We start from the raw sequence: 21,343 nt of genomic DNA, 5'->3' as shown, positions 1-21,343 counted from the left end.
ATTCAATGCCAGGCCTCTCAGTTCAAATGGATTGTGCGTCTATTGCGGTCAATGGCAGCCAGTGAGCTAATGGCGCTTTCTTCCCATTAACGTGTGCCTAACGGGGTAAGACTGGTCCACGCATGGGGGAAATGTTTATAATTCAACCTCTGCTCTCTGCCTTTGTTCGTTTCTGAAGTGCAAAGTGATAGAAAAGGAGTAACGCTAATGCACATCAAACCCCCTTGATAGCATGTCTTTCCTTTTTCTCTCACCCATCTTTGTGTGTTGATATGCAAGGCTTGCAAAGGAGGGGAGCAGATGATTGCATCCACACCACTGCACATTCACAAAGGAGCAAGCAGGCAGAGTGGAAGGATTCACATGCTGTCAGCCAGAGTCAAAGCAGTGTTAACTGTGCTCTGGCGGCTGCTGGACGCCTTGGGGAGAGAAATATGATAGAATTGCAGCTTTGTGGGTGCCATGTATATCTATGCTTTATCCTTTAGTTGTCATGGCAGTGAAATAATACTGCTAGAAACTAGGAATATCCCGAGCAGTTATTCCGCATTTGGAGTGTGAATCAGATCCACCAGGTTTTGAGTACCGGTATCAACAAATATCTAGTTCCGATCCGATACCTCGACCGTGGATGTCATGTCACACACACACACATATGCACCCGTGCACAAAGGGAATCTTGTGTTTAGACTAATTCTCTGTAGCAGTGCTTTTATACAGCCCCAAAAAATGGATGCATTGGTTATCCAATATATTTCCTTTTTAAATGATGTCTAATCAAAGCATAAGACTGTGTTTTGGTATGTTTTTTGTAAGCTGTGGCAGTGTTGTTGAGCATAGAGTCTATATTAAAACTTGAATATTGAAAATGTTAGGGGGTGGTGGGTAACTGAGGTACTTGCATTTTGCTCCAAAACACCATTAGTCACTCCTTCTTCTGCTGACCACCTCCATGATTGAATTACACAACAGATGTGGAGAAGAGCAGTAGAGGTAGTTTATAAATTTGCTTTGATGAAAATAAAGAATGGCAAGAGCAGCCACACAAAAGAAAAAATGAACAATAATGAGTGACATACATATGTTAATGTCTAAATAGATGTTTTAAAGAAGGCACAGTGCCTGATGGGAAGACAAGCAAGTAAAATCTTAAATGGATGAAGGGGGAACATGCTGATGTAACAGATGGCATAGCTAAACGGCATCCTTGCCACCGCTCTGTTCTTCCATTACCCGACTGCTCTGCACACTGTTCAAGCTTCTATGTCTCTTTTGCAAACACTTACTCATCTGTACAATGCGTTGTACCAAAAATAACATCCTAGTTTAATGGGTCACTAGCAAGTTCAAGGAGAACAAAAGCGCAGCGAGTTGATGAAACTGGAACTATGAGGGGAAGTAAAAGACTACATGTTCTAGGGTGGCTCATCAAATCTTTATTAACTGTACAATAGGGTGACCATATTTTGATTTCCAAAAAAGAGGACACTCGGCCCGGCCTCGAGATACTTGAATTTTACTCGAAGATCACTCAAAGATGCGTATATCTCCCACTTTTTTTTTTTTACTCAACAGGCTTTATTCTTCCAAACAAAAATAATCAAACAATAAAAAATTTAAAAAAATAAAAGAATAATTATTTAAAAAATAATATAATGCACTCATGGAAATGTAGTCCAGTTAATACACACATATAGTTGGCTATGTGCCAACTCAACATTTTTTAAAATTACGATCACGACAGTTGTCGTTGACAAAATGTTATTCCCACTCAATTTTTATTCTCATATAATGTTCTAAATTGTACGCAAACAATAACTGAAATAAACTGACAAGCGATTCAACCAGCATGTTTCCAAACGTTTCCAAAAGTTCAAATTCAAAACTACATTGCCCATAATGCCTAGCGCAGCTGAGCTCACTGATTGCTACCCTATTAGCGACTACGGGAGCCGAGGCAAAATCAGACTTTGCTATAAGAGTTTACTACCATCGGCAGCACAAAGATGCGACAACAAACGGGATTTTACAGATTACACCAGTACAAATCTCCGACAGAAGTCAACAGTTGCCATTATATACGTATTTATCGTTAAAAAAAACTCATAAGCAATACAGTTATTTAGCTATACTAGCATTCAACCACTAACTAACGCAGAACAATTACAAGACTCATACAATATACTGCATCTCTGTGTACACATATAACCCTATGTACAACAGAAGACACATGATCAACATTAACAGGAGAAACTTTCAGAAAGGTGTATGGAGCCACGTCTTTTAGAACTTCTTATTGAAATCCTTACTGTAGTCTGAGCTCTCGCCAAACCGTCAGTAGATGGTGGTAATTCCCCATGAAACAAAGGGCGAACTGTCAACAAAAAAAGAAGAAGAAGAGCTACTCCTTCTCCCGCCCCTACTAGTAGGAGCAACGTCAATGCAGGCAAGCGCTGCCCCCTAGCGGCCGGAGGAATTCTCTTCAAGTTGGTCCCGTAAAAAAAAAACATAAAAACCAGACATTTTAATGAATTTATAAAACCTGCCCGGACAACGAGGATACTGCGTGAAAGTAGGACTTGTCCGGGTAAAAGAGGACGTTTGGTGACCCTACTGTACAAGCAACGTCACTATCCGATGGCAGAACAGTTACCTGTTCTAAAAATATTTACCAGTTATTTAATTACATACTCGATAGGTTGGCAGGCACTTCTGTGACCAAACCATTTGAATAGAAATAGTGCTAGGTATTTCGGCTTGAAGCGTATTGTGATATAGCCTAATCCAATTTGGCAAAGGCCTATTCCAGTTCACATTGCAGTAGATTTGGCATTGCGTGTTTTTTTGTTGTTTTTTTTTTAATATGTTTACAGATAAATGAAAAACAGGTTTAATGCATTTTATTTCAAGCTACTGCAAACCAGTTACATGCATTATAGCGAGCTAGCTATAGCCATATAGTTGGCCAACATATTTGACGTTTATAACAACCATGTGATAATCAGCTAATTGAAAAAATTATTATGATTTTCATTGCATCTGGCACACCCAATTTTAATGAGACATCCATTGTCTATGGTTCCGGCTCGCTTCATCAAACGAGCATCACACATGAGAGTCACACGGTAAAATGCCGTTCGTGAGTAGAATTGATGGACAGTAAATGGACAATTATAAAGTATTTCTCAAAAAGATATTCACGCAATATATTGGAAACTGAACGTCATATAGCGATATGTGCATTATATCACTTCATATCAAAATATACGATTTACCGGTAATATTGCCTAGCTCTATCTTAAAGGCATATTCAACAAATAAGTATATTTCCTAGAGATGTGACCGAAAATTGAAAAAAATGTTTGCGTACTTGCGTGAGAAGGGACTATATATTGTTTCAACCTGTTTGTAAAAAAAAAGGTCAAGGCAAAAGGCATTAATCATAACGTAATCCTTTTTTTTTTTTTTTTTTTTTTTTTTTTTAATGAATTTTATTAATTTGTATTATTCGCTTTTTCGGGTTTTGGTTTTTGGGCCAAGTGCTTCCAATATTCAGTTTTCGGTTTCGCCCAAGAATTTTGTTTTCGGTACATCCCTAATATTTTTAATTAGGCCAGATCGATATGAACCAAAAGTCATTTCCCAATATATTTAAGATGAATAATGATATATGATACACTGAATATCCCAATATTTTTCTTGCAAACTAAGAAGAATTTTTCAATCAAATTAATAATGGATAATAATGGATAATCAAATTAATAATGGATAATAAAAAAAAAAAAAATCACCTGGTTCATTGGGAAAAAAATGGTTATTTGTTCAAATACTAAAATGCAAATACTGTATAACAGCGGGGGCAAGGTGTTGCTAAACTAAAAAAAATCTATCCTGATCGATAGCGCTTGTCCTCATTTGGCTTGGGTAAAACCAACCCAAAAGAAATAAATGTTGAGTCAGGACTCCTGGCATTAGCCATTCCTGAACAAAAATATTCAAATGTAGGAGGGCCCTCTGTCTTGAAAATCGAATTTCCTCTATTCTTCTGCCTTGATTTTTTTCTTGAATCATGGTAAGATACCTTTCTGCACTCATGGTATCACCAGAAGGGATGGAGCAACAATCTTGTAAGAAATCTACAGTATATTTTATATATGTAGTATATGTATGTATTTAACTGGTATCTATTAATGAGAATGCATTTAGAACATACAGTTGTTGTTTTCTTGAAGCACCCAAAATCTTAAAGATTATATTGTAAAATTAGGATGTCAGTCAATCTTTGGTTTGAGGAATGACTTCACTTGTATTTTGCCATTAATAAATTAAAAACATTGGCATTAACACTAGTGATGCACGATAATACATTTTTCAACCGATACCGATAACCGATAATTTCCTCCTCATTCCAACCGATGACCGATAATGTCAAGCCGATAATTTTATGAAAAGATTTATGTAAATTTTAAAGTATACACAAAAGAAAATATTACTGTGCAAAAATATAATTTATTGCTCTTTTTTTCAACATAAAATATGAACACGTCGTCAATTCAAACATCTAAATAATGACAGATTGTCTGACATTGTGTAATGGTAAACTTTTGGCAACAACTACTTACAGAGTAAATACCTAAGTTGCACAAAAATGCCTTTAAAAGTAAACCATTCCTAACATATATAACATTAATACACTGCAAAACACACCTCCTTAAAACTAGTCAGTTTTAAGTGTAAATCTATTGGAAATAAGTGAAATTATCTGCCAGCGCTTCAAGTCTATTTCTCTCAGATTTCTTGGAAGAAAAATAGCTAGCTGAAAATAATCTTAACAGCCTTATTTTAAGCAATACATTATCATACTTAATCCTAAAAAAAAACTTGGAAGAAGAAAAGATTTTGAATAATATTTGTGGCTACAGAATATTATTGTTATTTCATTACAACAGGAATGTTCATATTTAAATTGATAAGTGTTAGTAAGTGCCAATAAGTTTTGATTGTCTACTGTGTATGTAGTTGAGCAGACAAATAAGTTAAATTGATTTGAAAAGTGATTGCTAATGTTATATGCTTTGTTGCACACTGTGAAAATGATTAACTCAAAAGAGCGAGATGTCATGTACCCATTCTGCAGCGCTTTGTTTACATTTGCGGCACTCACGACATTTGCTTTACAGCAGCTAAACTGATGCACGGCAGTACTATTTGGATGGAGTTGGACCTCGCATCTTTGTGCGTGTTGTTTTGTGCCGGGTTTTGTTAAGCCAAAAATAAAGGCAGCGTTACAAAGTCATCTGACCGCTCGAGTTTACCACCGGCCTTGGGCTGCTTTCCCAAACAACCCGACTCTGTATCGTCACAAGCCCCGTAGTTTAACTTAGTGTTTACAATGGCTTTAGCATTCCCGCCAGCAGCAGCCTCGTATTCGTTCCAAAAATCTTTGTGATGCAGTTTTAAATGGATGCTGGGTTAGTGGTTTTAAATGAGGAAGCTTTCTTTCGGCCTCGTGGAACTTCTGCGGTACATGTTTCGCAGATGGCGAGAGCGTCGTTTTTTTAGTAACAGCCGCCATAATATTCAACTATTTCTTGTCGTGTAACTCCGCCTCCTCAACCCGTCCTCCATCAGGGGCTTCAGAGAGGGGAGGGGTTGAGGAGGCGGCGTGCTGAATTCTTCGGTTGTGCACAGTTGGAGGCTAAATCAAGTATATAATTATCGGATTGCATTATCGGTTGAATTTTTGTATTATCTGGATTATCTGTGTGACGTCATAATTGCCATTATCGGCGACCGATATTATCGTGTATCTTTAATTAACACAGTTCCTATACCAGAGGCTCTACTGAAACCTACAGTAGTCTACAACCTTACACATTGTCTTAAATTAACATGCAACAAAATAGGGGTGGGTGTTTTGCATAAGATTGCATGTATGCTTCCATCTTAGGGCGAGTGAAATTTCAGTACAGGTTAAACACCAAAGGGCTGAAACGATTACTCGAATAATTCGAGTAACTCGATTTTAAAAATTGATTGAGACATTTTCTCCGTCACGAGGAATCGTTTAATTTTGCCAGCTCTAAGCATGACGTTTTGCCTGGACTACTTTTGATGCAGCACAACGCGCTGACGCATGGAAGAAGCAATAACACCTGACTAGAGCCGACAGCCGCTACAAACTACGCCCACATGATGCTATGGTGGTAGTGTCTGATGCGTCTCATAAATATCACATGTATAGAGAACTAGATGTGAAATGACAGACATTTCGCATCTAGTCCTCTATACATGTTATATCTATCGTAGCATCATGTGGGTGTAGTTTGTAGGCTATCGGCTACAGTCAGGTATGGAGCCACCTAGCATTGCGTTTGCAACGGCATCACAACTCCCTTTCCTCCTCCGGCCTCCCGTTCTGCCTTCTCTGTGAGCCCGTATCTCTCAATTTTCTTGCGTCATTCAACCAACGTAGTAATGCATAGTAATGCACACCTTTACATCCTCAGTAACGGTAACAGTAACGGCGTTGCAAAGATGAGAAAAGTAATTAATTAGATTACTCACTACTGAAAAAAGTAACGCCATTAGTAACGCCATTATACTGTATCACTGTTATTAACAACACTGGCAACAACTTAACATCCTATCAGGACTTACAATTTACACTAACTTAAAACTTAATTAGAACTTAAAAATAGCTTGACACTAATGGAAATTCAATTAAAACTTTTCGGTGATGTGTGTTATCAAGCGTAATGACATTTTTAGGTAAGAAAGAAGATCTAAGATTTTACTAAGATCTTAAGTTTTTCAAGTGAAAGCAGTGAATTTGTTGTTTTATTTTTCTAGTCACATCTAAGATGCAATTGTTGGCTGTTTTCAACAATGTACATCTAAAATAAACACATTGATTGCCTAAAAATGGTTCAACATTAGATGAATTGTCTTGTTTTCTCATGTATTTTCATAATTACTCCTTAGCTAAAAAAATGTTTCATCCGATTAATCGATGGTACTGTCAGTAGACTACTCCATTACTAAAATATTCGATAGCTGCACCCCTAAACATCATTTACAAAGTATTTCCAGTTTGAAATCTGCATGGTAGCTTTTATCTAGCCTTCTTAAAAGTTTAGCAGACCTCAATCAATCTGGTTGGGAGCTTCGAGACACATCAATGTTTGGGACATTTTTGGTAAATTACACAGTTATAGCCTCTGTTCACAGTGACCTTAGTGACGCTAGGCAGACTGGACACAGAAAACGGCATAAGAAGCTGGTTTATACTTTATAATGTCTTAGAGTGAGATTCCTTACTTACACAGTTCTCTGAGAGCTTGCATCTATTATGCAAAAGCCCAATTAGCCAGAATAATGAAAAACATCATCTGTTTGTTAAGAATGAGTGACTCAGGGTGGCTATTCCTCTGGCTATATTTTGTTTAGGAAGAACGCTGTTGTTGATACAACAATCTGAAATGTCAAAGAAAAGAGGCCTATCGCATCAGTTACAGTTAATACATCCTTAAAATCCCCGGCTCTCATGACAATGTGAGCCCCCGAGGGAATGTGACAGGCGTCATCCTAGAAATAAGTAATAATGCCATGATATTCTGCTGACGTCACCGCAATTCTGTCCATTGGTCATCAAGTTGTTGATCTTTTTACGTTGTACTTCAGAGCGGATGTCCCTCATTACAAACAAGACATAACTGTTGTTTGTTGAACGTGTACTTACTACTCCATTTAAGCATAGTGTTACAATTTAGGAATTAAAGAACCATTTTCTAAATATTCTGAACTATGTTTTCCATTTCAAGCAACAAGCTTCATTATTCCCTCATAAAAGCAGTAAGTGTAAGAGACATGGCCTCCTGGATCCATTTCATTTACAGCAAGCTTCATCATTCACAGAGGAACCCCCACGGCCTAGATTAAATGGTATTATATAAATACATTGTGGCCATGGTGATTCAACCAAAGTCTTCCCAAACAGAGCTATTATAGTCATCTGGTGAAAATTCTTCTAGTTTCAAAATCGTAATAAATGGTGAGGAAAATAAGTATTTGAAAACCCTGTGAAAAAACAAATCCAGAAATCAAACTGTATGATTTTTAAACATTTGTACTCGACTGCTGCAAATAAGTATTTGAACACCTGGGAAAATCAATGTCAATATTTGGTAGAGTAGCCTTTGTTTACAATTACAGAGGTCAAACGTTTCCTGTAACTTTTCACCAGGTTGGCAAACACTGCAGCAGGGATTTTTCACCACTGCTCCACACAGATCTTCTCTAGATCAGCCAGGTTTCTGGACTGTCAATGAGAAACACGGAGTTTGAGCTTTCTCCAAAGATTTTCTTTGGTTTTAGGTCTAAAAACTTTCTAGATACCTCCAGAACCTTGATATGCTTTTTACAAAGCCACTCCTTGGTTATTCTGGCCTTCTGCCATTTTCAATGCTCCAACTGAGGGAAGGAGGTTATTCCTCTAAATCTCACAATACATGGCCCTGGTCATCCTCTCCTAAATACAGTGCAGTCGTCCAGTACCGTGTGCAGAAAAACACCCCCAAAACATGATGCTATTGCTGCCACCCCCATGCTTCACAGTAGGGATGGTGTTCATGGGATGGTACTTACCATTCTTCTTCCTCCAAACACTATGAGTGGAATTAAGATCAAAAACTTCCATTTTGACCACACGACTTTCTCCATGACTCCTCTGGATCATCCAAATGGTCATTGGCAGACTTAAAATGGCCTGGATATGTGCTGGTTTAAGCAGGGGAACCTTCCGTGCAATGCATGTTTTTAAACCATGATGTCTTAGTGTATTACCAACAGTAACCTTGGAAATGGTGGCCCCAGCTCCTTTCAGGTCATTGACCAGCTCCTCCTGTGTAGTTCTTGCCTGATTCTGCACAGTTTTTAGGATACCCTACAATGTAGATCTTGTGTAGCCCCAGTCCGGGGGAAATTGACAGTCATGTTTAGCTTCTTCCATTTTCCAATAATTGCTCCAACAGTTGCCCCGTAACTCTTACCAGCGTTGTAGAGGTCTACAATTGTATCTCTTGTGTCTTTGGACAGCTCTTTGGGTGTATGGTGTGGACAGGTGTTTATATGCAGCTAACTGCCTCTAACCGGTCAAAAAGCCAGACTCAAAAAGTCCACCTCCGTTCCACTTATTTAGGAAAATAAGTGGAGTGGAGGTGGGCTTTTTAAAGGCGACAAACAGGTCTTTGAGGCTCACAATTCTAGCTAAAAGACAAGTGTTCAAATACTTATTTGCAGAAGTATAATACAAACAAATGGTAAAAAAAAAATCCTACACTGTGATTTCTGGATTTTTTTTAGATTGTCTCTCACAGTGGAAAATCACCTACCATGAAAATTTCAAACCCGCCCATCATTTCTAAGTTGGAGAACTTGCTAAATTGCAGGGTGTTCAAATACTTATTTTCCTCGCTGTGTTTTGCAAATCCCCAAAAAGTCGCAATGTCAGTTTCTTCCAATATCGTTCAGCCCTAGTGGTAAGTGATTTCCAGTATGACGGAATGGCCCACACATTAGAGTGGGATGTAGTGGGATGTGGACTAATGCTGAATGCTTAGGTGCTTTAGTGCCAACAGAAAATAATCAGCATGGAACAATCACATACAGAAAGCAACATACGCTTTTGCATGTGTATAAACATTTTTTGATATACAGCAAACCTAGACAGAAAATACTAACGCAATGGCTAGGCGATCTGGCCTAAAAATTAAAAAAAGACTGAGTAAGCACAAAAATAGTTTAATGCTTTCTAGGGCACTCATGGAACTCATTGGTTGTCATTGACGGTGCCAGACGTCCAATCCAACATGAGCATTCACATTCAGGCCTCCCTGATTGAATTAATGGGATGTCTACCCTTGTCAATGGCAGGCAATGAGTTAAATACGACAGAATTGAACACATTAAAAAAAAAAAAATTGCTCATTATTGGGAGCCATAGAGTATATTTTTTTATTTTATTATAAATTTAATTTTTTTCTTTTATTTTATCAAGATTTTTATTCATTTGCAATATTTTATTGGTAACAAAACATAATGGTAAATATAAATATATATTTATAATTGAGGTCTGGTGTTATATAGGTGGACATCATTTTTTAGGTCATATGGAGTTGAATCTGGTACATGACCCAAAATGTGATGTCCATCTAAGTGGACGCCAGGGCTTTATAGGGTTATTTTTTGTTTTAAGTACCAAAAATAGTAATGCGGTCAATGCCGATCAAAAAAAATTAAGCCAAACCTTTGTGTTAAATATATTTTTCTGTCCCCCAATTTGTGCTGTCAGCCCTAAAATACAGACTAATAACTTGACAAAGAAACAACCTCTTTCTCATTGAATAATCTATTAAATAATGGTAGATATCCTTTCCAAAAAAAAAAAAATCCCAAAACAAATTTAATCTGCAAACAAAACAAAAAAAATCCAATAAATTCATAACATCGATGTATTGCCCAAGCCCATACTAAAATCTAAATTGCTGTCATCTGCAAGACCAGGGTCAAACCAATCAGACACCCCCACCCACCCCAGTTCTGCTGCATTACATTCACACTCAAGATCTCCATGCTCACCACTGTGATGATGCATGCACCCCCAGAGCCCATTGATGCGTTTACATAGTAAACACACTTGCATCACACGGAGCATTTTATAACATTCTTAACACACTTGAGACTAGATTAGAATGCAACTGCTCACTTGCTTTCCCTGGCCGGGGCCTTTGCAGTAGCTTCTGCACTGTAAGCAGGTCCTCGGTTTTCACCGCCTGCAGCAGCTCCTGGTCCTTCCCCATCTTCCGCTGAGAGACGTACTACTCCCGCAACATCCTCCGACAGAGGGGCGCTTCAGGCCGGCCTTCCCACGCGGAGAGTGCGCCACTGCTAGCCTCCCTCTCTCCCTCCTCCTCCTCCACCTCCCCTTTTCTTGGTCCCCGGCTAGACGAGACCCCTGGAGCTTTGGTGTATGATGGTATGAAAGGACAGAATAAGGGAGGGAGGGGGGGAGGGTGGGGTGCCCTCGGATGGAGGGATGCTACCGTACTTCCACCCCCTTCTTGCTAGACGCTGCACTGAGAGATGCGGGCGGTACTGGGAGCTGGCTGGGCCGCTCTTGAGCCGTCGCGAGGTGGTGGTCCACGAGAGAAGGAGGCGGAAGGAAGGCTCCCCTCAACAAGATTATCCAACAGCAAAAACAGCAGCGAGGGAGTGAAACGCTGTGTATACTGTATCAAAGCGGCGGTCAACTGGGTCCGTCCGTGTCAAGCGGCGCTCCCGTGCTCTGCGGGGTAAACAGGGTCCAGGGCTGCAGCAGCCATCGTTCCGCTTGCGCTTGCGCTTGCGCTCCCGCTTTCGATTTGGTCGTGAATTTCCCCCCGCGTGGGGGCAGGAGTTGTGAGAGAGAAAGAGAGCGCGTGTGTGTGTAAGAGGTGTGGGTGTGTGTATGGGGGGGGGGACTGCACACCCTACAGCTGGGCCAGCTCGTGGCGCTAACGTGCGCGTGTTGCCACTCGGGGGCGGAGCAGCATCGCAGCAGTTTGCTGAAATATGCTATGTTGCCGCGTCTCTTTTCCAAGAAACAGTAATATACAGTACTTAATTTTACGGTAGATTTTTGGAGATTTTTCTAACTAAAAATCATAGTACTAAATTTTTTATATTAGAATAGAATTAGGCTCGAGCGTATGACGTGGCACTCGCGAGGTTTCCGCCGCTATCGCCATTGTGGAAGATAAACTGAGGCATTTCAACACAGGTCGCTCTTTAAAAATGGTTGGAAATTATTGTGCGGTAAAGAATTGCAACAACCGATCGAATAGAAAAAGGAGAATGTACAGCTCGACGGAACACCATTGAGTTTCTTCCGGATCCCTACATGGAGAAAAGGCGAGGGAAAGCTCATATCTGAACTTACCAAACGTCGAAGAATGGCATGGGTGGCCTCGATCAGAAGGAAGGGCATAACGTTTGATTCTCCAGTTACACACTGAGTTTGCTCTATGCACTTCCACTCCGGTAAGTTAATTTCGTTTGTTTACGCAAATTTCAGTAACTTTACGCCCTAAGTCGGCCTATTGTTAGCTATTGCTACAGCTAAACAACTAGCATGCATACATGTGCATTGTCTTCATAAGACATAATTCATGTCGTTGCTAAATGAAAAAGCTGTAATATTTTGACGTGAGAGAGTGGCAAAGAATTTGTACACAGGCTACATTTTATGCAGCAAAAGTTTTGTACATCCGTGGTCACAGACTAATGTAAACACACATTGCCTACCTTTGCTAGAAAGATGGTGTTGCCGTTTGCTATGGTCATAAAGTGAAGATCCTGCACCCATCCGCAGCAAAACTGTTCGTAGCTTTGTAGCGATTTGTAGTTTCGGAATTGCTGATGAGTGTAGTAACATATACCAAACACTAAATACAGCATGATGTCCATTTCGCGTAGTGGTGGAAGCTTGTCGACATCTTTATTCCATTTGTGTTCGGCTTGCTCGTGAGGGTCAACATTGTTCACATCCTTAAAATTGCTCACATATCTGTCCTTCGCCGTGGTAACAAGTTTGTCTCTGTATCGAACTGGCAAGTATTCCTTACTTTTTTCCATCTTTGGTTGGTTTAAATGTCCCGTGATGCTTCCGCAATGGTTGCGTTGTCGCAAATCTCGCATGATCCCGTGCTGCTGTGACGTAAACGCTCGAGCCTAATAGAATAGAATAGAATAGAATAGAATAGAATAGAATAGAATAGACATTGTCTATGGGCAGTGCCCACCCACAGACACGCTCTGCCCACCCAAAGAAAACTGGATGAAGTACTAATGCCAGTCTGGGCACCGCGTATGGTATCCCATTCATATAGTACTGATGTGGTCTAAGTTTTAAACTTTGCGTTGTTACCTCCTCTTTCATCTTAAAATTTTTTTAAAGAAAATTAAAGAAAAAAAATTAAACGAAATGTTGGTTTTGTACCTAGGGGGCGCTACACACATTTACGCATATATATATATATATATATATATATATATATATATATATATATATATATATATATATATATATATATACATACATATATATTAGGGCTGTCAAAATTATCGCGTTAACACGCGGTAATTAATTTTTTTTATTAATCACGTTAAAATATTTGACGCAATTAACGCACATGTCCCGCTCAGACAGTATTCTGCCTTTTGGTAAGTTTTACAGCAAGGTTTTTATTGCTGTCTAACAGCGAACTCTTGTGCTCGCTTTGCGACATGGTTTATTGCTTTCTTGCCAGTTCAATATGGCTGCACGACGTCTCGAGCTGACGCCTACGTTGTAATGTTGTGCTCATATGATCCTTGGACAAGATTTGTCTGTAAGTATGGTTGTTGTAAAGAATGTATATATTATGTTAGTAAGCGAAATGTTACATTTTTTGTATGAGACGCTTTTTGTTTATGTTTAGTGAACCTGTATAGCGTGCTAAGCTAACGTTGTTGCTAATGCAATGCTTGTGTACTTTTTTTTTGTAGTTTCACTAGGGTCTAAAGAGGACAGTGGTTTGAGGCCATTTTATCAATAAATCAGATGAAAAAGGAAGAAGTCTGATTATTAAGGCGTCGTTCACTAGCTGTCTAGCTTTGGAAAAAGTAGACCCTTCTGAGTGAGGACAGCACAGACAGATTTAAATGACAGTAGAGTGAAATGCCCACTACAGTCCTTATGTACTGTATGTTGAATGTATATATCCATCTTGTCTTATCTTTCCATTCCAACAAATTATTTAACAGAATATATATATATAATTTACAGAAAAATATGGCATATTTTATAGATGGATTGAATTGCGATTAATTGCGATTAAGTACGATTAATTAATTTTTAAGCTGTAATTAACTCGATTAAAAATTTTAATCGTTTGACAGCCCTAATATATATATGTAATTAATCACAATTAATCGCAATTCAAACCATCTATAAAATATGCATATTTTTCTGTAAATTATTGTTGGAATGGAAGGATAAGGCACAAAATGGATATATACATTCAACATACGGTACATAAGGACTGTATTTGTTTATTATAACAATAAATCAACAAGATGGCATTAACATTATTAACATTCTGTTAAAGCGATCCATGGATAGAAAGACTTGTATTTCTTAAAAGAAAAATGTTAGTACAAGTTATAGAAATTTTATATTAAAACCCCTCTTAATGTTTTTGTTTTAATAAAATTTGTAAAATTTTCAATCAAAAAATAAACTAGTAGCCCGCCATTGTTGATGTCAATAATTACTTACACAATGCTCATGGGTGCTGAAGCCTATAAAATCAGTCGCACCCAAGCGCCAGCAGATGGCGGCAAAATTCCATAAAACACAATTAACAAGTGAGCGTTTCACTGTACCGTCATTTAAATGTGTCTGAGCGGGGCATCTGCGTTAATTGCGTCAAATATTTTAACGTGATTAATTTAAAAAATTAATTAACGCCCGTTAACGCGTCATTTTGACAGCCCTGATATATATATATGTATATATACTGTATATATACTGTATGTCTATACAAATATATATATATATATATATTTTTTTTTTTTTTTACATTTTATCTAAGTGTTCACCAGTGTTCACCTGGCTGTTGAGTTTGGTGAGTTTTGAAGCATTCTGAGGGGGTCAAAGTAGGGCTCAAAGCGTTGGCGGGACAAAGAATGACTGCTAGGGGGCGCTTGTCGCTACATAGTATTTGGAATTTGTCTTTACACGGTATCAAAGATTGCACCTGTCTTGACCTGCCTGTCGATTTTGGTGCATTTTGAAGCATTCTAAAAGGGTCAAATTGAGCTCAAAGGGGCTGCGGAACAACTATAACCACTATAGGTTACCTAAAAAATACATTGGCACCTGCATGTCCATACTGTTCAGTTATGGATGTGTTCTAATCTAAGTCAAATAAATCACAACAACAGTTTTCTCAAGGAGAAAACAAAACATGTTTTAAGGTGCAGAAGCCCTACGCTGGATTTCGACCTACTTGAGCATTGGAGGTTTTTTTTTTTTGCCCCCCCAGGTAAGACTAATGCACACCCACACCTGGCATCCTGAAAACACCACTGATAGACAGCCTTTGTCATTGTACAGAGTAAGCCTACAACGAGAATTAAAACTTACAGCATAATGTGAACCACATAAAACAAAAGGAAAAGTACAATACAAGCAGCGCTGCTAATCTTACTTTAAAACAAAGTAATTAATTACAGTTGCAAATTACTTCTCCCAAAAAGTAACTGAACTCAGTTACCTCAAAGTAAGAGTAATTAGTTACTTTGCAAAGTAAAACTGAACTGATGTTAAGTCATGTTTTACATGTGTATTACATGATCCATTCATAAAGTCTTTCACATCAAATATGTTAACTAATTAAATTGAACTCTTTTTCATACCAAAAAAACTTCCCTCCCTTTTTACATTTTTTTTAATTTCACCTATATAAGAGGGTGATGGCATACAAACATTGACTTTCAAATGCTGTGAGAAAAAAGCCTTTTTCCTGTTGTACTGAACCGTGACTTGTGTGTACCATCAAAGCCCTAATATATATACAGTGTATCACAAAAGTGAGTGCACCCCTCACATTTCTGCAGATATTTAAATATATATTTTCATGGGATAACACTGACAAAATGACACTTTGACACAATGAAAAGTAGTCTGTGTGCAGCTTATATAATAGAGTTAATTTATTTCCCCATCAAAATAACTGAAAATATAGCCATTAATATCCAAACCCCTGGCAACAAAAGTGAGTACACCCCTTAGTAAATACGTACATCCCTAAATGTCCAAACCGAGTACTACTTGTCATTTTCCCTCCAAAATGTCATGTGACTAGTTACAGGAATGCTGTCAGCATTGCTGCAGAGATTGAAGAGGTGGGGGGTCAGCCTGTTAGTGCTCAGACTATACGCCGCTCTCTACATCAAATTGGTGTGCATTGCTGTCACCCCAGGAGGAAGCCTCTTCTGAAGACGGTACACAAGAAAGCCCGCAAACAGTTTGCTGAAGACATGTCAACCAAGCACATGGATTACTGGAACCATGTCCTATGGTCTGATGAGACGAGCGGGCTCTCTTGTGTACCATCTTCAGAAGAGCTTCCTCCTGGGGTGACAGCCATGCACACCAATTTGATGTAGAGTGCGGATGTAGGACTGGGAATAAAGTAAATAATTGACTAGCAGCAAGTGGTGATGTAGTAGTAATACGTATATATCAATTCACAGTAGGAATGGAAAAACCGAGGCTTTCCGAAACAATGAACCACTTTTGAGACAATAGCCCTAAATTGAATTACTGTTTCGAGGTGTTTGACACACTGCAAGAGCTCCATCTACTGGATAAACAGTGCAAGTTTCTTTTAAAAAGTTAACTTCTCAAATTGCCTCAGCATTGGATATCTTCAATAGAATTAAGTGGATGTCGTATATTTCAACCGTGGGATCGTGTCGTCAATTAAAGTTGACCTTTTTAAGCCTGTGTCATTGCTTTGTCTGTGAAGATGTGCTCAAAGCAGTATTTGTAATACACGACAGTGCCAGTCTTGTAAGTGGCTTGTTCTAGACGTCGGGGAGTAACTGTATTGTTATTTTTTTGTAAATATTACAGAACAGTAAGCACAGTGCTTGGGAACAGGTATATTATTTATTGCATACTATAAGTATTCCAAAATCATAAGATAGAAATAATTGAGCCGAATAAAAAGGAAAGGTTTGTGAAATATTTTATTTTTTAATTAGGTATAATTTCTGGGGGGGTGGATGTGTCATATTTGTATACTAAATATCTAAACGTGTGCCAGTATCTAGTGTATAACAATGTGACTGAATTTAATGAAATTAAAGTGATAATGATATTCTCACTCCTCACTTGAAAATGAGCAAATGTTTGTAGCACTCGCGAAAATTCCTCCTCTCAAAAAAACGTCAATAACTGCGTTATTCTGCCACTTTTTATTGCGTTCCTACCGATTGAGCGGGCGGGCTCCCATCGAGTTTTCATTTTCATGTGGAAACAGTGTGACTCGCTGACACATCCGTGACGTTCGAGGCCTCGTCGGCAGTGGTCACGTGATTTTTGGCTTACTCGACGCCGTTTTCGGAACACTGCTTTGACACGCCTCTACTTCATTTGCTCGAATCGGATTCGAGCAGGAAGGCTCGAGCATCCCATCTCTAATTTGCAGTACTCACACTAGGAGGCACATGGCTGACCTGATATGACAGTGCAAATGACAGTTTCTGCATAGCTATTGATGTTACAGAGCAAAATGCTAGAATGTGCGAATAAACCCAGATTGAGAATATATTACTTAGTGAGATGCATGTGACAATGTTGTGGCATTAACAATGCAATGACAGTGATATTTCAGTGCAAACTTGAGTTGAGTATGGTGACAGCTCTTGGAAAGAAACTGTCTCTCAGTTTTTTTGTTTTGGCTGTTATGGCCCTGTAGCATTTGCCAGAGAGCAGAAGAGATGGAAGCGGGGTTTGTAGTCTTTTATGATGCTCTAAGGGAGGAAGGGGGCAGCCGATGACCTTTTGTGCTGTTTTGATCACCTTCTGCAGTCTTTTCTTGTCTGTTTCTGTGCAGCTTGAGTGCCACCCTGACACAGCAGAGGTCAGAAGGCTCTCAATGGCTAGCCAGTTAAATTTTATTCTATAATTTATATGTAACCAGTCTTGATGGTGGTGACATCATGTCAAACCTTTCCTCATTGTCCCCTGCCTTGGGATTTGAAGCCACATCTTGGGAGTCAGTTTTGTCAAGCATGCTAAGTGCTTAGCTACTGGTTTAGAAGGTTCGCATAACATGACTCCCTGAGAGCTTAACTCATTCACTGCCAGTCCAGTTTACAGAGTATGTTCTGTGGTAGTTAGTAAAAGAAGGTAATTGGAAATATTCCTAAAGGCTTATTTGTCATTCCATTGTAGATATATATATATATAGATACAGTGGGGCAAATAAGTATTTAGTCAACCACCAATTGTGCAAGTTCTCCTACCTGAAAAGATTAGAGAGGCCTGTAATTGTCAACATGGGTAGACCTCAACCATGAGAGACAGAATGTGGAAAAAAAAACAGAAAATCACATTGTTTGATTTTTAAAGATTTTATTTCCAAATTAGAGTGGAAAGTAAGTATTTGGTCACCTACAAACAAGCAAGATTTCTGGCTGTCAAAGAGGTCTAACTTCTTCTAACGAGGTCTAACACGGCTCTACTCGTTACCTGTATCAATGGCACCTGTTTTAACTCATTATCGGTTTAAAAGACATCTGTCCACAATCTCAGTCAGTCACACTCCAAACTCCACTATGGCCAAGACCAAAGAGCTGTCGAAGGACACCAGAGACAAAATTGTAGACCTGCACCAGGCTGGGAAGACTGAATCTGCAATAGGTAAAATGCTTGATGTAAAGAAATCAACTGTGGGAGCAATTATTAGAAAATGGAAGACATACAAGACCACTGATAATCTCCCTCGATCTGGGGCTCCATGCAAGATCTCACCCTGTGGCGTCAAAATGATAACAAGAACGGTGAGCAATAGTCCCAGAACAACACGGGGGGACCTAATGAATGACCTACAGAGAGCTGGGACCACAGTAACAAAGACTACTATCAGTAACACAATGCGCCACCAGGGCCTCAAATCCTGCACTGCCAGACGTGTCCCCCTGCTGAAGAAAGTACACGTCCATGTAGGGTTGCCACCTGCCCCTTGAAATAAGGAACGATCCGTAATTGGGAATTAAATTTTGCGTTTCGTATTGAACTAATACAGAATATAAATGAATAGACACATTTCTATGCATTTGAGGAGTTTTGGGGACGTCCTGTTTTTTCCCTGCCTGTACAGCTTTGGGCGCGAGGGGGGCGTCACATATTTCTTATTTCTGAAAGGTGGCAACCCTACGTCCATGCCCGTCTGTGGTTTGCTAGAGAGCATTTGGATGATCCAGAAGAGGACTGGGAGAATGTGTTATGGTCAGATGAAACCAAAATAGAACTTTTCAGTAGAAACACAGGTTCTCGTGTTTGGAGGAGAAAGAATACTGAATTGCATCCGAAGAACACTATACCCACTGTGAAGCATGGGGGTGGAAACATCATGGTTTGAGGCTGTTTATCTGCAAAGGGACCAGGACGTGTAAATGATCCGTGTAAAGGAAAGAATGAATGAGGCCATGTATCAAGAGATTTTGAGTGAAAATCTTCTTCCATAAGCTGGGCAACAAAGGAGTGGCTTTGTAAGAAGCATTTCACGGTCCTGGAGTGGCCTAGTCAGTCAGTCAGTTGAAAGTCCGTGTTGCCCAACGACAGCCCCAAAACATCACTGCTCTAGACGAGATCTGCCTGGAGGAATGGGCCAAAATACCAGCAACACTGTGTGAAAAGCTTGTGAAGAGTTATAGAAAACGTTTGGCCTCCGTTTATTGCCAACAAAGGGTACATAACAAAGTGTTGAGATGAACTTTTGGTATTGACCAAATACTTATTTTCCACCATGATTTGCAAATAAATTCTTTAAAAATAAAACAATGTGATTTTCTGGGTTTTTTTCTCCATATTCTGTCTCTCATGGTTGAGGTTTACCCATGTTGACAATTACAGGCCTCTCTAATATTTTCAAGTGGGAAAACTTGCACAATTAGTGGTTGACTAAATACTTATTTGCCCCACTGTATATATTCATTTATTCACTTGAACATATATCTGCTCATTTCATAGTGTTGCACATAATCATTCTTTGTTCTCATAACTGTGTGTTCATCTACAGTCCTGCTTGCGGACAAGGACTTCTTCCATTGTCTTATCTAGGTAGGGGCTGGCACTAGGCTGCTTGTTATTTCCACTGTTTTTGTGGACGGCAAATAAGAACAGTTTGAAGTTGAAGGTCGAAAGATTTTTTTCTGGGGAGCACCTAGTGGTGCTCCGGGGAGATGTCTCCTCGTCAACCAGCTTTAAATTACTCTTTCCTTCATAAATGTATACTGTATATCTTAGGTGATTATTACTTTCTTTTTTTTTCCCCGAATTGTGCGTCGTCATATCCCATTCGTTAAGAGAATTAAAAAACCTGTAAAAAGAAAAAATCGACCTCTTTTCTTTACCATCCAAGCTGGATAATAAAGTAAAAGAAGGAAATTGATCATTCAATCGTTTCCAGCCCCGCCCAGTCGAAATGGATTGGACGCTTCTTGCCACCAATGGCGGCCTACGAATCAAAAGAGTGTACTGGCAGCAGAAGGTAAACTGTGCTTTTGGCTCAGTAGTCAGCACATCTGACTGCCACAGAGGCACTTTGGCAGCAGAAGCTAGACTGTGCTGTTGGCTCAGTAATCAGTATATCTGATTGCCATAGAGGCACTTTGGGTTCAAACTCCAGTTGGAAATGATAGAGGAACAAGAAAGTGAGCACTGTGATGTCACCACCACAACTACACCTGCTACACACAAGTACTTTTTCAGTTGTTTGACGTAAAACTACAGTTATATATCATATAAAATGTATATGTTTTTACAGTAGTTAGTTGTTAATTTGACAATGAACGTTTTATGGGTTTTCACTTTTTTCGAACGGAATAGTTCTGGCAATCACAGCTGCCAGTATTTTACTATGACTTCCAACTATTTTTGTTTGTTTGTTTGTTTGTTTGTTTGTTTGTTTTTTATTTAGAGTGTGTGCAATTTATAGACTCTAGGCAGGAATCCATCTTCAATAAGTTGTGCTAGTGTAACGGACACAATTGGGTGCTATGCATATCAGGAAACTTCACTACCGATGCCTTCAGAAGAGCATGCTGGTGGGTGAGCTGCCAGTCCGGGCTTTTGGCTCAGCAGTCAGCATACTCGACTTCCAAGGTAATGAATGGCACAAACAAAAAATAAACTCAGCAATCCTTGGCGTAACCTGCTTTTTGCTCAAAATTAACTGATAGGCTCCAGCTCACACTTTATCCTTAATGAGGATGGTGGTCATGACTAGTGAACATTGGTGAGACAGAAAACATAACAATCAGTGGATGTAATTGGGCACCCACTCATGTCACAATAACACTAAAAATAAAATGCAATTAATTTCTAATTGTCATGCAGCCCTCTGCAGCCTATACTAGAATTAAACAAACTTTTTTCTGTGTGGTGTAACCTCCCACGATTTTAAACTGCAATGACCATTCCTGTGTGTTTGTGTGTGTGCGCGAAACAATGGGCATTACACAGTAC

The 21,343-nt window shown here is 39.1% G+C and overlaps 2 protein-coding genes across 8 annotated transcripts in view; one reads left to right on the top strand and one right to left on the bottom strand.

Moving 5' to 3' along the window:
- caskin1 (CASK interacting protein 1) overlaps positions 1-11,511 on the bottom strand; it is a 136,608-nt gene extending 125,097 nt beyond the window's left edge. For all 6 annotated transcript variants that reach the window (XM_057861268.1, XM_057861270.1, XM_057861269.1 and 3 more), the window contains exon 1: positions 10,766-11,511. In XM_057861268.1, the coding sequence (XP_057717251.1) occupies positions 10,766-10,859 (94 nt within the window). In that variant the 5' untranslated portion in view covers positions 10,860-11,511. The remainder of the gene's footprint in view (positions 1-10,765) is intronic.
- Positions 11,512-11,604: 93 nt separating this feature from the next.
- Positions 11,605-21,343, top strand: part of LOC130931983 (phosphoribosyl pyrophosphate synthase-associated protein 2) — a 32,014-nt gene continuing 22,275 nt past the window's right edge. The window contains exon 1 of one of the 2 annotated variants that reach the window (XM_057861303.1): positions 11,605-12,078. The gene's annotated coding sequence lies outside the window, so the exon portion shown is untranslated. Of the gene's footprint in view, positions 12,079-20,446; positions 20,981-21,343 lie in introns of those variants that run through there. The other variant, XM_057861304.1, reaches the window with a different exon arrangement.

The sequence above is a fragment of the Corythoichthys intestinalis genome, chromosome 16, assembly GCF_030265065.1.
Source record: "Corythoichthys intestinalis isolate RoL2023-P3 chromosome 16, ASM3026506v1, whole genome shotgun sequence".
NCBI lineage: Eukaryota > Metazoa > Chordata > Actinopteri > Syngnathiformes > Syngnathidae > Corythoichthys > Corythoichthys intestinalis.
Note: the sequence above shows the minus strand (reverse complement) of the source record. Positions and strands in the feature narration are given on the sequence as shown.